The sequence below is a fragment of the Papio anubis genome, unplaced genomic scaffold (assembly GCF_008728515.1).
Source record: "Papio anubis isolate 15944 unplaced genomic scaffold, Panubis1.0 scaffold242, whole genome shotgun sequence".
In the NCBI taxonomy this organism is placed as follows: domain Eukaryota; kingdom Metazoa; phylum Chordata; class Mammalia; order Primates; family Cercopithecidae; genus Papio; species Papio anubis.
Window position 1 is genome coordinate 2,442 of NW_022162480.1, and position 14,952 is coordinate 17,393.

General features: G+C 36.6%; 1 protein-coding gene across 3 annotated transcripts in view; it reads left to right on the forward strand.

The window, feature by feature from the left end:
- Positions 1 to 334: 334 nt before the first annotated feature.
- LOC101003343 (DENN domain-containing protein 4C) overlaps positions 335 to 14,952 on the forward strand; it is a 79,230-nt gene continuing 64,612 nt past the window's right edge. For 2 of the 3 annotated variants that reach the window (XM_031661739.1, XM_031661741.1), the window contains exons 1-5: positions 335 to 935; positions 2,737 to 2,803; positions 3,888 to 3,946; positions 4,848 to 4,992; positions 9,827 to 10,002. In XM_031661739.1, coding sequence (XP_031517599.1) covers positions 763 to 935; positions 2,737 to 2,803; positions 3,888 to 3,946; positions 4,848 to 4,992; positions 9,827 to 10,002 — 620 coding nt within the window. In that variant the 5' untranslated portion in view covers positions 335 to 762. The remainder of the gene's footprint in view (positions 936 to 2,736; positions 2,804 to 3,887; positions 3,947 to 4,847; positions 4,993 to 9,826; positions 10,003 to 14,952) is intronic. The other variant, XM_031661740.1, reaches the window with a different exon arrangement.

A 14,952-nucleotide genomic window follows, 5' to 3' on the forward strand; every position in this document is an offset into this window, starting at 1 on the left:
TGTCTCTACTAACAATACAAAAAATTAGCTGGGCGTGGTGGTGGGCACCTGTAGTCCCAGTTACTTGGGAGGCTGAGGCAGGAGAATGGCGTGAACCCAGGATACGAAACTTGCAGTGAGCCGAGATCGCGCCACTGCACTCCAGTGTAGGTGACACAGCAAGACTCTGTCTCAAAAAAAAGGAAAAAAAAAAAAAATTAGCTGGGTGTGGTGTAGTCCCAGCTACTCGGGAGGCTGAGGCGGGAGAATCACTTGAACCTGGGAGGTGGAGGTTGAAGTGAGCTGAGATTACGCTGCTGTACTCCAGCCTGGGTGACAGAGTGAGACTCTATCTCAAAAAAAAAAAAAAAAAGAAAAAAGAAAAATCACACAAAAAACTAAGTTGAGTGAGGTCATTAGAGTTCATTCTCTAATGCTTTCATTTTAAAAATGAAAGCAAGTTATAAGAGGTTACCGTCCCTTTTTGTATAAGATTTATAGTTGAATGTATAAAATTATGTGGAAAAAATCTTGAGGGATTTATATCAAAATCTGGTTATCTCTGGGGTAGAAATTTGGGTGAGTTTTTTTTTTTTTCCGTAATTTATCTGTATAAGTATACTCCAAGCAAATATTTCTTGTGTAATAAGAGAAAAAGAGAAGCTAATTTTTTTCAAACAAACTCAAATCTTATAACAGAATTCTCTTACTCTTTAGGTATATGGAGCTGCCATTCAGTTTTATGAACCTTACTCTCGGGAACTTCTATCAGAGAAACAGCTTATGCAACTGGGCCTATTGACGCCTGTGGAGAGAAAAATGGTCTCCAAATCCATCAATACAAACAAATGCATTTGTTTACTCTCACACTGGCCTTTTTTTGAAGCTTTTAGGAAATTTCTTATGTTTATCTACAAACTTTCTGTGTCTGGACCACATCCTCTTCCCATTGAAAAGTATGTATATGATTAGAAAGATGGCTGGTGGAAAACTGGGTATATAAATATATATGTTTGATTGTTTGTGTAACTTTTAGCAGCAAAGTTGGAAGGGAAGGAAGGCTACGTTTACCCCACTTTTTTTTTTTTCGAGACATCACCCAGGCTGGAGTGCAGTGGCGCCATCTCGGCTCACTGCAACCTCCACCTCCTGGGTTCAAGCAATTCTCTGTGTCAGCCTCCCGAGTAACTGGGATTACAGACACCCGCCACCACGCCTGGCTAATTTTTGTAGAGACGGGGTTTCACCATCTTGACCAGGCTGGTCTTGAACTCCTGACCTCATGATCCACCTGCGTCAGCCTCCCAAAGTGCTGGGATTACAGGCATGAGCCACCAACTTTTTACTTACTCCCTTCTTCACCTCAATCATTGACTGTGAGCTTAAAATTGGATAGTAGTGGCAAGGATGGCCAAATAATAATCTTTTGAGAATTCACCTAAAGAAGTAACTTACATAAATTATATTGTGAGTGTTCTTCTTCCTATTTATTCTCTAATAACTGAGAGACAAATAGTTACTGCTGCACACACACCCACCCACCCACCCATACAAGTGGCCATTCCAAAATCTAACCGTAATACCTCTCTAAAGTGATGTCGAAATTAGTAAGAATAAGTTAATTGATGTTAAAAGTGAAGTTTTTGTTTTAGCATTGACAGAAATTCTTTGAGCTTTCTCTTTAGTTTGTAATTCTTTTTGTCATGCAATCTTTCCTAAGCAAGAAAAATGTATGTTGAGCTACTCTTTTTTAAATGATCTTTTCTGATTTCTAGTGGCACACTGACTTCTGTTTATGATAGTTTATAATTTATGTATCCTGCCGACAAACCAAAAAGTGTCAAGAGCTTTCTGTAATGTATTAAAGTATGTGTAAACGTAGATGTTTCTTACAATTTCAGAACTTTTACATTATAGCAGAAAGAATATCAGTGAAACATACTAGTTTAGTGGATAAGGTAGGGGTAATTATGCACAGGTTTAAAAATAATGCTGTCCAAAAATCACCTTTTAAAAGAGTAAAGTACTGTGCATAAACTCATCATAATTTGATATTGAAATACGGTTGCAACTTTCATTTTACACTCTCGAAATGGCAATTTAATGATTTATAGTTCTGGGTTTAACATTCAGCTGTCAGATTAATTTGAAGTTTTTTGAAGTAAAATGTAATGTTAGTGACAAGTTAGCAACCTTTTGAAAAATTAAGATTCTATGAATAGCTTGTGAAAATAAAATTAATGTATATAATCAATATCTTTTTCAGTTGAAGTAATATGTTGCATTTTTGTGGCTCCTAAGAAGCTCTAAATTTTGGAGAAACTTAAGAAGTAATTTTTATAGGTGCAGAAATAGAATGGGTAGGTGGTTCATCCAATGTTAGAGTAGTAAATCTGGGATTAAATTCAGTTTTAGTGTAAATTCATTATAGCACAGTTAGTTGCTCCCTGTACTGGCACGGATAACCAGGGCTATAAAAATTCACTCCTTTCATGAAAACTGTTTTTATGTTATTTTTATTCATCTGGTAATGATAGGGGGTGGGAATAGAAGTCAGGAAATACATTGTGTATTTCAGAAGTTTGATGGGCATGGATAAATTCGTTTACACTAAACAAATTTACTTACTTAGCCTACATTTTAGATAAATGGCCATGTCATATCTGGGATGATATATAGTGATATTTAAGATTTGTTAAAACCTGTGATGCATTTTAGAAAAGTAATTATGATATTTATTTCAAATTTTTTTTCTAGGCACATTTCACATTTTATGCAAAACATCCCTTTTCCTTCACCACAAAGACCGAGAATCCTTGTCCAGGTAACAAAAAGAGAGTATATTTGGGGAGAACTTTGCATATGCTCACCCCAGTCATTGCAGAGTGGATTCTATATACCTTTGGGTTTGAGGTGGAGCAATATGCATTTGTAAAGTCCTTGTATTTTCTGTGCTTTGTAGCTTTACTGAACATCCTTTCTTACTGGGTTTTGGATTTGAATGTACAGAATTGGAATAATTATGACCCTTGGTTCATAACATTTTCATTTTTGGCCCATGCATGGCCTTTGTGTAGCTAATTTTAATAATGTAAAACCCAGGATTATGTTTGAGCATGTTCTTAATATCAGATTCTCTAATAAATATTAAATATGAAATGAGCAATGGTTGGAGGGGGTTAACTTAAACAAGGTCTATAATAGTACTATGCTAAAGGACCAGTTTTTTATTTTCAGTAAGTAGCAGACGTAGGTAGGTATACAGCTTGTGACATATGCAACACGAACAGGTCTATACCCTCTCTATAATAATAGTTCCACTGATTACGTGCTTGGATATGGGAGAGAGGTCAGATTGTCATAAAAGTTGCTTAGTGGTTTGCTCTTCATTTGTATAGTATATCTTTCTGGACCATAACAATTAACATACTGGCATACTTAACATACTTTGAATAGCATTGATCTATAGAAGGAAGCCATTTAAAAGTTTTTCTAAGACATTCTTAACATTATGTATGGTGGGATTAAGTCAGATATTATTGATATTGAATGTTATTTCAGTTCTGCAAGTATTAATGTGCGAAGCAACTGCCAAGTGCCTACAGTCTGTTGAGTAAATGAATTTGAAGCTTTTCTGAAGCAGTAATTCCATAAATTTTAAATAATTGTACTTTAACCAATTAAGTGAATCAAAATTCAAATTAACCATTTATTGAAAAAGAACTAATGTAACACTTCTTAGTAAATACAGCTATCATTTTATATTTTAGTACATTTCAAAAAGCATGTTTGCATATTAAATTGTTGTTTTCAGTATTACCTTTGATCTAAATATATAGATTTCACAAGTAGTTTTGAAACTTATATCTTGTTTTGGTTAATTTATGTTGCTTTTTTTTTTTTTTAAGCTGTCAGTCCATGATGCATTAATATTATCACAGCCAGTTTCTACACCTTTACCACTAAGGTAATTACTGGTATTTAGAATGATATATGTATTCACTTGGAGCAGAATGCTTTAAAATATTTTAGTGATTAGTATAATAAAGTTAATTGTTATTTTACAATTAACTCTATTAGTTAAAACTAGGCAAAAACAGCCTTAATGTTTCTGGCTTTGATAGCTAGATGGATGGTGGGGCTGTTTTATAAATGTGAACAATTCAGAGAGTTGCAAGATTGGATGTAGAGGACACTTCCCTTTTCTTCTCATCTCCCCTTCCCATATCCAGTTCATAACTAAAGGTTTAAGGTGAGCTGATTTTTGCTTTCTAAATATCTCGAATCCATTTACTTCTTTTCATCTTCATCATAGTAGACTTCCATGATGTCTTACCAGACTACCTCACTACTAGCCTCTTAACTGGTACCTTTTTACTCATCTTCCTTCAGTTCTTTATCCACCCTGTAGCCAGTGTGTCCTTTTGAAAATGCAAATATAATAGTATATTTCAATTTCAGCCTAATCTGTTGCTGTTTTCATCCTTTCCCTTACTATGCTTTAGTCACAATAGATTTATTTCAATTTCTTGGCTATGACAACAGCTTTTTCTTGCCCCGGGGCCCTTGCATATATTGTCTGTCACCCCTTCACTCCTATCCTTGTCTCCTTTCTTCTGAGTTCAACTCAAATGGCTATTCAGGAAAATCTTTCTTGATAAATGCCTTTTATTACCAGAGGATGAATTTAAATCTCCCAGTTATCTATCTCATTAAATTTGCTACTTTTCATTGATAAACAAGTAAAGACTTGAAATTAACACTAGACTCTCAATCTGTTAATACTTAAGAAATAATTTAATAAGCAAATCTTAACATGTCTTAGCAAAATAGTTCACAGTGATCTATTTTTCTCTTTTTTTTCCTAGTGGAGCCAACTTTAGCACCTTGCTAATGAATCTGGGTCCTGAGAATTGTGCAACACTGCTGCTCTTTGTTTTACTTGAGAGTAAAATTCTGCTGCATTCTCTTAGGCCAGCTGTCTTGACTGGGGTAGCTGAAGCTGTTGTAGCTGTAAGTATAGAATTTTCCTTTTAGTACAAAATTACTGACAGATAATTTTTACTCCAAAGGGAAATTTCCTTCAAAAACAGCAACTTTGAAAGCAACAACAAATTTTCAAAAAGTAACTTTGAAAAATTACCCGCCCGCGGCCGGGCGCGGTGGCTCAAGCCTGTAATCCCAGCACTTTGGGAGGCCGAGGCGGGCGGATCACGAGGTCAGGAGATCGAGACCATCCTGGCTAACATGGTGAAACCCCGTCTCTACTAAAAATACAAAAAACTAGCCGGGCGTGGTGGCGGGCGCCTGTAGTCCCAGCTACTCGGAGGCTGAGGCAGGAGAATGGCCTGAACCTGGGAGGCGGAGCTTGCAGTGAGCCGAGATTGCGCCACTGCACTCCAGCCTGGGTGACACAGCGCGAGACTCCGTCTCAAAACAAAAAAAAAAAAAAAAAAAAAAAAGAAAAATTACCCGCCCGGTAAAAGTCGAATATAATCTGCTGGCAAAGAGAAGTAGGAAGTATAAAGAAAACAAAGGTGATATCTATTTTAGGAAAAATGTCAATTTCCAATTTTTCATATTTTAGAGTTCTTCCCAGAGTAAAAACTATATGATTGTATAATAAAACCTGAGAATGAAGCTGATTGTATTGAGAGGCTCTGGCCAATTTCAGCTGTTCTAAAATTATGCAAATGATTACATGGTTAATTTCTCCCTATTTCAACTTTTAATAATTGTGAATCAGGAATATATAGGAAATTCTAAGTGATTGTGAAATAGGATAATATACAGAGGCTAAGCTCTTGTGTAAAGCGTAAGTAAAATTAAATTGTTAAATTGTTATTAAAGTTGTTCCCTGCTTAAAACCCTTTGGCTTCCCATTGCACTTAGAATGAAGTCTGATTGATAGGCACAGTGGCTCACGCCTGTAATCCCAGCAATTTGGGAAGCCGAGGTAGGCGGATCACCTGAGATCAGGAGTTTGAGATGAGCCTGACCAATATGGAGAAACCCCTCTCTACTGAAAATACAAAGTTAGCTGGGTATGATGGCACACGCCTGTAATCCCAGCTACTTGGAAGGCTGAGGCAGGAGAATTGCTTGAACCCAGGAGGCGGAGGTTGCGGTGAGCTGAGATGACACCATTGCACTCTAGCCTGGGCAACAAGAGTGAGGCTCCGTCTCAAAAAAAAAAAAAAAAAATGAAGTCTGATTGTATAGGGCTTTATAGGCCATTGTGTAGAACTTTAGATATTCCACTTCTCCAACCCTATCACCCATTAGTTGTTTAATTTAAAATAGCTGACTCTCCTCTCTTCCCTTCCCCATTTTAAGAATGTAAGTCTCCTGGGAGTAAGGACCTAATCTCTTATTTACTCCTGTATTTTCAGCACTTGTTACAGTTGCCTAGCACAGAGTAGGCCCTCAATAAATACTTGTTAAAACAGCAAATAGGGTATGTCTCCAAGATCTTAATCTGGTTGGAGAAGTGCTGTTGGACTGAAAACAATAGTAACCATATGAGACAGCTTCTAGGAGGATCCTCATTAAGTATTACTTTTCCAAGTTATCACAGTTGTGTGTGAAGGCAAAAGTTGTTAGAATATGAAAATATTTGTTAATGAACTGACCAGTTTTAGAAAGTTCCCACCCAGGCCAGGCGCAGTGGCTCACGCCTGTAATCCTAGCACTTTGGGAGGCCAAGGCAGGTGGATCACGAGGTCAAGAGATCGAGACCATCCTGGCCAACATGGTGAAACCCCATCTCTACTAAAAATACAAAAATTAGCTGGATGTGGTGGCTCATGCCTGTAGTCCCAGCTACTTGGGAGGCTGAGGCAGGAGAATCGCTTAAACCCGGGAGGTGGAGGTTGCTATGAGCTGAGGTTGCACCACTGCACTCCAGCCTAGCGACAGAGCAAGACTCCGTCTCAAAAAAAAAAAAAAGTTCCCACCCAAATATTCCTTACTAAAACATTAGTGTTTATTCAATCCCGTTTGTCAGAATCGTGGTGGCCAAGTCTCTTGATGGATTTCAGTAATATGGTGCAAGAACAGTTGAAAAAAGTGCTCATGGAATTGGTAATCATATGAAAAATGCCAGAGTATATGAGGTTTATGCAACTGATGTTGGAGAGCTGTCTGAATTGCATGCAAAATTATTTATAAGTCATGATTTGGTAGTTATGCCAATTACCATTTGAAGAAGAGAACATGGAAAAGAATGGTCACAAAACAAATGCTTCAAAAGGAGAATGATTTAAATATCAAAGAATATCAAAGAATTAATGGAGACCCATAGCAAAGATTGATGAAATGTACAAGTACTTTATAAAAAGTGACCCTATAGTGTTGCAAAAGGCAAAAGTGAAGAGAAGGATATCATGTTTTGCTAGCACATAGCTTTTTTTCTAAGGTTTCTTAGATAGTTGCAGTTGTAGCACACCTTTTGTTGAATAGAAGATAATTGTCACTCAAGAAATCTGAAGTCCTTGCAGGGTCCTTTGTGAGTGGCTCTGCCCCTCAGCAATCTGATCTTATTTTCCACTGCTCTTCCTCTTGCTCATTCTTCTCCAGCATTCTGGCCTTACCTTCCTGGGAGCATTAGGCATTCCCCATGCCTTAAGGCCTTTGCCCTAGCTGTTCCTTCTCATTGAAGCACTCTTCTCTTATATATCCCGTTGGCTAAATCTCTCACCTTCTTCAGGTTTCAGCTCTGTTGTCACTTTATTAATGAGGCCTGTCCTGTTTGTCCTAATACAACCTGCTTTTCCTCTCTCCTGCTCTGAACTCTAATGTCCTTCACTTGGCTTTACTTTTCCTTTTTTTTTTTTTTTTTCCGTAGCACTTATTACTTCCTGACATACAGGTTGAGTATCCCTTGTCTAAAATGCTTGGAAAGAAGTGCTTTGGATTTAGGATTGTTTTGGATTTTGGCATGTTTGCAGAATACACGCTGGTTGAACATCCCTAATCTAAAAATCTGAAGTCCTAAATGCTTCTATGAGCAATTTATTTTCTGTGTCATGTTGGTGCTCAAAAAGTTTTGGATTTTGCAGCACTTTGGATTTTGGATTTTCAGGTTAGGGATGTTCAACCTATAACATAATATTTTATTTATTATGTCTTTCATTTATTTTCTCTCTTACTGCTAGACAAGGTGTTTGCAAATGATGGCCGAATCCTGCCTGCCAAATCCTGCCTGCCACTTGTTTCTATAAAGTTTTATTGGAACATAGGCCATTTATTCATATATTGCCTATGACTGCTTTCATGCATGACAGCAGAGTTAAATGGTTGTGACAGAGACAATGTGGCTCACAAGGCCTAAAATATTTACTGTCTTTCACAGAAAAAGTTGCTGACTCTTAAACTATTAACCTCATGAGGAGAGTGATCTCTTTCATTTATTGTTAAGATCTCATTATGTAGAACAGTAATTGGTACATAGCAAGTGCTCAAATATTAACTAAATAAATGTTTGAAGACAAAATTCCAATCCTGAATAACCCTTTGTAATAGCTGGCAGAGGTAGTAAGTGTTATAGGCATTTCTTTGGGGTGAATGATGACAGATAAGGATGATAATTGAACTCGACCTTAAAAGATAACAGGGATTTTTATAGTAGAAGAAAAAAATTATCGGTAAAATTTTAGTACTAGCTAATTATTAAATTTTTTTAAAATTTATTCATTTACTTATTTATTTTTTATGGAGATGAGGGTCTCACTCTGTTGTCCAGGCTGGCCTTGAACTCCTGGCCTCAAGCAGTCCTCCTGCCTCAGCCTCCCAAAGTGTTGAGAGTCACTGCATTAGGCCTTAACATGTTTTAGTCTTTTTTTAAAAAACATCAAAACTTTTTTTTTTTTTAAAGAAAAGCACAAATGATACAACTGAAGTAAATCTTTGTAAAGGAAAACAGGTAAAGATTCTTGAGAAATGTTTTTTTCTCTTTTTTTTCCTGTCTCATCATGTCTAGATAGAGGAATATCTTATATATTGACTGTTTCTTTTTTTTTTTTGAAACAGAGTCTTGCTCTGTTGCCCAGGCTGGAGTGTAGTGGTGCAAACTCCGCTCACTGCAACCTCCGCCTCCCAGGTTCAAGCGATTTTCCTGCCTCTGCCTCCAGGATAACTGGGATTACAGGCATACACCACCACACTCAGCTAATTTTTGTGTTTTAGTAGAAACACTAAAATTGGCCAGGCTGGTCGCAAACTCCTGACCACAAGTGATCCACCTGCCTCAGCCTCCCAAAGTGCTGGGATTACAGGCGTGAGCCGCCGTGCCCAGCCTATTGACAGTATTTTTAAGATGCCAGACATCACTGATGTTTATTTGAACAGTTAAGAATTTTTTTTTGTTGAGCTTTTTAATTAACTATTAGCATTCCCTAGACAGTAATTAGTTTTTTTAAAAATTCTTGATGCTTTTAGTTGGATTTTGATCTGAGGTAATTTTGAGAATTAATAGGTGAATGAAATGTGTAAGAGTTAAAGATAATAAGTTTGTTTTATGATATTTTGGGCCATTTTATCTTATTTTGACTCCATAAAATTGGAATGTGGGCTTTGTATAGATACTAGAAGAATTAATATGCAAAAAGCTGTTAGTATTTTTGTTGTGTTTAATGATCATCATCATGACTTGAAAATTTTAATTGCATTTGTTCATAGTATTGCTTAGTAATATTTTATAGTCATTTAGTTTTGGAATGAAGTTTAAGGTAAACAAAACAGTGATATTAACTGCTTTTCAGTGATCCCTTTTCAGTAATACTAGTTACTTATATAATTTTTATTGCAAATTTAAAATTTGGTTAATTTTTTAAAACTTTTTTCCCAGATGATCTTTCCATTTCAGTGGCAGTGCCCATATATTCCCCTTTGTCCTCTTTCACTGGCTGCAGTGCTTAGTGCACCTTTACCGTTTATAGTTGGAGTTGACTCAAGGTATTTTGATCTTCATGACCCACCACAAGATGTTGTTTGCATTGACTTGGATACGAACATGTTATATGTGTAAGTTGATTCATTTTATATTATCTCCCATTTATGTTTTTCACTATATAGAGTTACAGTTCTTTGAAAGCATCTAGAAATATGCTATTTTTGGTAGTTGTTAAATCTTCCTCTTAAATACAGTGGCTCTCAACCAGGACAAGTATCAGAATCTGGGAACGCTGTGTGATTTGGAAAAAAAAAATGTTCAATATTATGATAGTTTATATCTGGATAACAATGTTAAATGTAAGCAGGAGATGTTTAGGTTTATCAGAAGAGACTATGAGTTTGAAAAGTAATGGTTAAACACTGCTTTCAGAGCTCGAGAGACGATATGCTTTCTAGGTTTAATTCAAAATCCATATGTAAGTAAAATGGGTTTACCCATTGGAGATTAAAGTTTAGTTACAGTATAGGGTGATAGTATACCATTTGTTTAGTTGTCAGGATTTGAATTTTATAAGGATCTGTTCTTTACTACATAGAAATTTGTATTAAAAATCAGTTATAGTTTGTGTTTGCTGAAGGTGATAAGTACAGCAGTGGTACAGCTGAGGGTTCAGAGAGTAGCAAACTACATTAATAAAAGGAATAGTTCCGGATGGATGTTTAAGGGTTACCCCTTCCTCCACCAAAAGTGGGAAAGGACAGTAAGTATTAAAAATTTTCTTATGTTGGTGCCAACTTCCAGGCTGTGGAACACTTATTCTTTACTGTTTGAGATTGGTAGAAAATGAATAGAGAAATATTTTGGGTGAGGCCTAACTAGTTCCAACAGTAGAATTCGTTGGGAAAATATTTTTATGTGAACCAAAAAAATAGCCTAAGGAAGGAAGAAAACATTTGCTGTAACTTAAAATATAATTTTGACATGGATCTACCATTGTATTTTGAAACTGTGTAACTGTAGTAGCTCCTTATGTATATTTAGATTTACTTACAGCTTGAAAGTAATGAACAACTTGAATGAATTAAATAGTTTTTTGTGGCACACATTTTATTGTTTATAGGTTACTCTCCCTGAAAAACAATTATTTCAGGAATGTATTCGTGGTGTTGCTTTTAGAAATGATTATTTGTGAAGTTAATACTCAGATTTTTTACCTTGTTTTATTTATTATTCCGAATAAAATAATATGGAGAGTCTTAATTTTGCCCAGTTTTGAGTAACTTTTATAAAACTTCTGGTAATCAAAACATTGTTTTCTAAAACAAATGTGAAGTGTTTGCTCAATTGTATTTATTTATTTATTTATTTATTTTGAGACAGAGTCTCACTCTGTTGCCCAGGCAACAGAGTTGCAGTTGTGCAATCTTGGCTCACTGCGGTCTCCGCCTTCCGGAATCAAGTGATTCTCCTGCCTCAGCCTCCTGAGCAGTGGAATTACAGGTGCGTGCCACCACACCTGGCTAATTTTTTTGTATTTTTAGTAGAGATGAGGCTTCACCGTGTTGGCCAGGCTGGTCTTAAACTGCTGACCTCAGGTGATCCACCTTGGCCTCCCAAAGTGCTGGGATTACGGGCATGAGCCACCATGCCTGGCCTGCTCAGTTGTGTTTAAATAATTATAAAATGTGCCCAGGTGTAGTGTTTCACACCTGTAATCTCAGTACTTTCGGAGGCTGAGGCTGGAGAATCACTTGAGCCCAGGAGTTTAAGACCAGCCTGGGAAACATGGTGAGACTCCATCTATATAAAATAAAAAATTAGCCAGGAGTGGTAGTGAGTGCCCATAGTGCACAGGCAGCTGAGGAGGAAAGATCACTTTAGTCCAGGAGGTCGAGGCTGCAGTGAGCTATGTTCACCCCACTGTACTGCAGCCTGGGTAACAGCAAGACTCTCTGTCTCAAAAAAAAAAAAAAAGCCTCCAAATTGTACAGAATAATGTAAATAACTTGTATCTATTCACCACAACTTTATTAATAGGCCGGGCACAGTGGCTCATACCTGTAATCCCAGCACTTTGGGAGGCCGAGGCAGACGAATCACCTGAGGTCAGGAGTTCGAGACCACCCTGGCCAACATGGTGAAACTCCGTCTGTACTACAAAAATTAGCCAGGCATGGTGGTGGGCAGCTGTAATCCCCACTACTTGGGAGTCTGAGGCAGGAGAATTGCTTGAACCCAGGAGGCGGAGGTTGCAGTGAGCGGAGATCATGCCACTGCACTCCAGCCTGGGTGACAGAGGGAGACTCTGTCTCAAAAAAAAAAAAAAAAAAAAGAAAATATTAGCAATAAATTTGAAATCTCTAGATAGTCCTCCATAACCATATTTTGTTCCTGTCTCCCAGAGAGGAGCTCCAGATCCAACCATCATCTTGGATAAATTCCAAATCCAACCATCATCTTAGATTTGGAGTTTATCATGCACATGTATTTTTAAAACATTTATTATATATGTATTAATCTAAATAAAATGTTGTTTTGCATACTTACACATTTTTTTCTACTTGAATAGTTTTTTGTGAATTGCTTTTTTGCTTACCATTCTTTGTGAGGTTCATCCAGTTCATTTTCAATGGTGATCAATGTCGATGGACATTTAGGTTGTATCTAGATCTTTGATGTTAGAAACAAGGCTGTTCTGATCATCATTGTATATATTTCCTTGAGTATATGCTCAGGAATTCCTCTGAAGCATATACCTGGAAGCGCTAATGTTGCTTGGTAGGGAATGAGCATTTTCAACTTAATAACTAATACCAGATTACTCTCCCAAGTTTACTCTGTCCTCAGCAGATGAAAGTTCTTTTTGTTTCATATCCTTGCCAACACTTGCGGTCAGACTTTTACATTTTTTACCAATTTGATGGTAATGGTATTTCACTGTGGCTTTAATTCACATTTCCTTAATTAGTAGCAAATGCAGCATTTGCATACCTTTGTGCTCCTTGGTTTTCCTCTCCTGTGAATTGGATGTTCCTTTTGTTGGTGCGTTTTGCTGTTAGATTGTTTTTTTCTTTTGATTTGTAGAAATTGTATATATAATCAGGAATTAATTATTGGTCTGCATTGCAAATAGCTTCTCCCACATTGTGACCTGTCATTCCATTCTGTTTTTGGTGTCTTTTGATAAACAGAGATTTATTTTAATTTATCAAATTTTAAATTTCTCTTTATGGAGTACTGTTTTTGATTCTTATATATGAAATATTTCACCATGAGGCCATGAAATACTATCATGGTTATTTTTTAAGTTGTGAGGTTTACCTGTCTCATTTAGTTATTTAATTCAGCTAAACTTGATGTGACATATCACTTTCTATATTTGTATAGATATGTATCTGGGCTTATTCTTTTCCTTTGATTTTTTTCAATCTCTTCTTAATGGCTTTAAAATTAAGTTGTCTACAACATGAATGAACCTTGAAAACATTATGTTAAAAGACCTTATATTATGATTTAATTTATATGAAATGTCCAAAGCAGGCAAATCTTTAGAGGCAGAAAGTAGATTGATTAGTGATTGCCTTGGAATGGAGAGGATGGGAGTATTGGAAACTAAGTGACTATGGGATTTCTTTTTGAGGTGATGAAAATATTCTAAAATTGCTTGTAGGCTGGGAGCAGTGGCTCACGCCTGTAATCCCAGTACTTTGGGAGGCTGAGGCGGGTGGATCTTCTGAGATCGGGAGTTTGAGACCAGCTTGACCAACATGGAGAAACTCCGTCTCTACTAAAATAACAAAGCTAGCCAGGCGTGGTGGCGCATGCCTGTAATCCCAGCTACTCGGGAGGCTGAGGCAGGAGAATTGCTTGAACCTGGGAGGCAGAGGTCGCAGTGATATGAGATCGCGTCATTGCACTCCAGCCTGGGCAACAAGAGCAAAACTCCGTCTCAAAAAAAAAAAAAAAATTTGATTGTAGTGGTGGTTACACAATTCCGTGAATATAATAAAAACCATTGAATTGCACATGTCACATGGGTGAATTGTATGGCATATGACTTTATATCTTAATAAAGCTGTTTTAAAAAGTCATGGTATGAGACCTTTTTTTGGCAGTGTCCATGGCGAATCCCCTTACTCCTGTTCTTTTTGAAAATTGTTTTCACTCCATTTGGTCTTTTGTTTTTCCATATAAATTTTAATACCATCTTGTTAAGCTCTACACAAAATTACATTGGGATTTTTGTTAGAATTTTATTGTATTTATAGATTCGTTTGGAGGCAGATGATATCTTTTTGACACACATTGAAAATATGCACAAGAAATATGACCCATGAATGTGGTATTTCATTTCATTGATCTTTCAAAATTTTTCAGTAAACTTTGTGTTTTCTCCAGAAAGATAATTCACATCTTTTGTTAGACTTATTTGTTCCTAAGTATCTTTCAGTTTTTATTGCTACTGTAAATGGTATTTTTAATTAGACTTTGTTGCTGGGAAATGTAGTTGGTTTTTATATAGCGGCCTTATATCTAACAACTTAGTTGAATTCTCTTAATTTGTATATTGTCTTCAATTTTCTGCCTATAAACATCACATTTCTCTACTTACACTGTCCTAATGTATTTTAAATTTTTTTGTCTTAATTCTCCAGCTAGGATCACTAGTGTAATGTTGAATATAAGTAGTTATAGTTGGTATCTTGTCTTGTTTCTAATTTCAAAGGGGATGGTTTGAGCAGTTTATCATAAATTATGATTATTGGTATACAGCAGGGATTGACATCTGGCCCAAAGCTTGTTTTTGTAAATAAAGTTTTATTGGAACAGAGCCATGCTCATTCATTTACATATGGTCCATGCCTGCTTTCATGATGCAACAGCACATTTGAGTAGTTATGACAGAGATGGGGTTTCGCCATGTTGGCCAGGCTGGTTTCAAACTCCTGGCCTAAAGTGACATGCCTACATCAGCCTCCCAAAGTGCTGGGATTACAGGTGTGAGCCACCCTGCCTGGCTACAAAAGATACATTATTAAATGAAAAAAATCAAGGTGGTAATTGTGTATTGCAGTGTG